Below are 1,439 nucleotides of genomic sequence, written 5' to 3'. Positions count from 1 at the left end.
ATCTGGGAAGTATCTGGAAGTATCAATATCCGATACGTGTCTGATACTGATTTTTTGCCTCACATGAAGTATCTGTGCTTCATAGCTTATACCAAATATGGTGATAAAATATTATTTTCTATTCTTACCTCTTATATCATGAATCAAATGCCCATGATAGTTTTACGTGTGTAAAGTGAAAGATAATCCTTTTTATAAAGGAATTGAGAAATAATTCTTGGGGAAAAAACAATGTAAAACCTTACTCCCATGATTTTACACACACATATATACATTAGTCTTTACTCGAGTACATGAGATAATCATCTAGATACAACCATTCTAGAAAGAAAAAAAAATCACGTTTCAAATTATGGCGAAAATAAATATATTATATTGGAGGAAGAACAAAGAATAATTCACACAAACTAAAAAGGAGAAATGTGGAATATATATATATATATTCATCACAGTTGTATGGATGACTATAAATTTGCCCCCATCAAGCATAAATCACCATATGGAATAAGAAGGGTAAGGGCCAAGGTAGCAATAGCATTGAGATGATTGATGAGGCACACCCCACGTACATGTCCACGTTATACCAAGTTCTTTATCTTTATCTTTGTCTTTATCTTTCTCTTCGACTGCATTCACCGACTCTAACTGTGCAGAACCGAAACTCTTCCGCAGCAATTTAGTGAGTTCTATTGGATCAAGATCTCCAACTACCTCTACTTTATCTTTATCATCTCCTACCAAGCTAATTGTCTCAACGTTCCCTGTGATTTTCATTGTAAATTAATTCTTCTTGGATTGTTTAAATTTTCAAAATCTAAATGTTATATATATATATGTGTGTGTGTTTAATTACCTTTAACAGATGATGCAATCTTCAAAGCTTTGCTGCGATACTTAGGCCCCCTTTTCATCGACACTCGAATCACTATCTTTTGCTACGATTGTTAAAGTGATATACGATATGAGTTAAAAGTTAAAACTCCATTTGATAACTGTTTTAATTGTAGTTTTCTGTTTTTCGAAAACCGTGTTTAATTAGATTCTAAGAACAAAACAAACTTTTCAAAGATTTAGCTTAAATTTTGAAAACATATTATAAAATGTGTAAAAAAAAATAAAGAAACTAATCGATAAAAGTAGTATTTCTAACGTACATACCTTCATTTTGGTTGGAGTTGAAGAGAGAGAATAAAGTGTCCGTACAAAACTTGTAGAAAGAGAAATAGGAAGGTATTTGGTTGGGAGTTGAGTGGATGAGAAAGTGGGGGGTTTTGGGTTTTAATATTTATAAGCGATTTTTTGCATTGAAATGCAACTTGGTTGGGGTGTACCGTACACGAGTGTTTCCTAGAACGCGCATTTTAAAGATTCAAACGACGAAGAATAATTCAACACAAAGTCAATATCTGTATAGATTTTAACCAAATAATAATAATAAT

At 32.0% G+C, this 1,439-nt stretch overlaps 1 protein-coding gene across 1 annotated transcript; it reads right to left on the bottom strand.

Annotated features, from left to right (window-relative positions):
* Nucleotides 1-350: 350 nt before the first annotated feature.
* On the bottom strand, nucleotides 351-1,239 carry LOC120087662 (heavy metal-associated isoprenylated plant protein 46-like). Its single transcript, XM_039044509.2, has 3 exons — nucleotides 1,159-1,239; nucleotides 854-935; nucleotides 351-761 (listed from the first exon to the last, which is right to left on the bottom strand). Exons 1-3 carry the CDS (start codon nucleotides 1,162-1,164, stop codon nucleotides 493-495), a joined length of 357 nt encoding a protein of 118 aa, XP_038900437.1. The 5' UTR covers nucleotides 1,165-1,239; the 3' UTR covers nucleotides 351-492.
* Between the last annotated feature and the right edge of the window lie 200 nt (nucleotides 1,240-1,439).

Source organism: Benincasa hispida, chromosome 10 (assembly GCF_027475165.1).
Source record: "Benincasa hispida cultivar pf3 chromosome 10, pf3_genome.v1.1, whole genome shotgun sequence".
Classification (NCBI taxonomy): Eukaryota; Viridiplantae; Streptophyta; class Magnoliopsida; order Cucurbitales; family Cucurbitaceae; genus Benincasa; species Benincasa hispida.
This window is presented reverse-complemented; position numbering and strand designations above follow the sequence as displayed.

Excerpts from the sequence above, each read along its gene's own strand:
- LOC120087662 (XM_039044509.2), bottom strand. Across the intron at positions 762-853 it reads GATTGCATCATCTGTTAAAG|GGAACGTTGAGACAATTAGC; the intron begins GTAATTAAACAC and ends TGAAAATCACAG.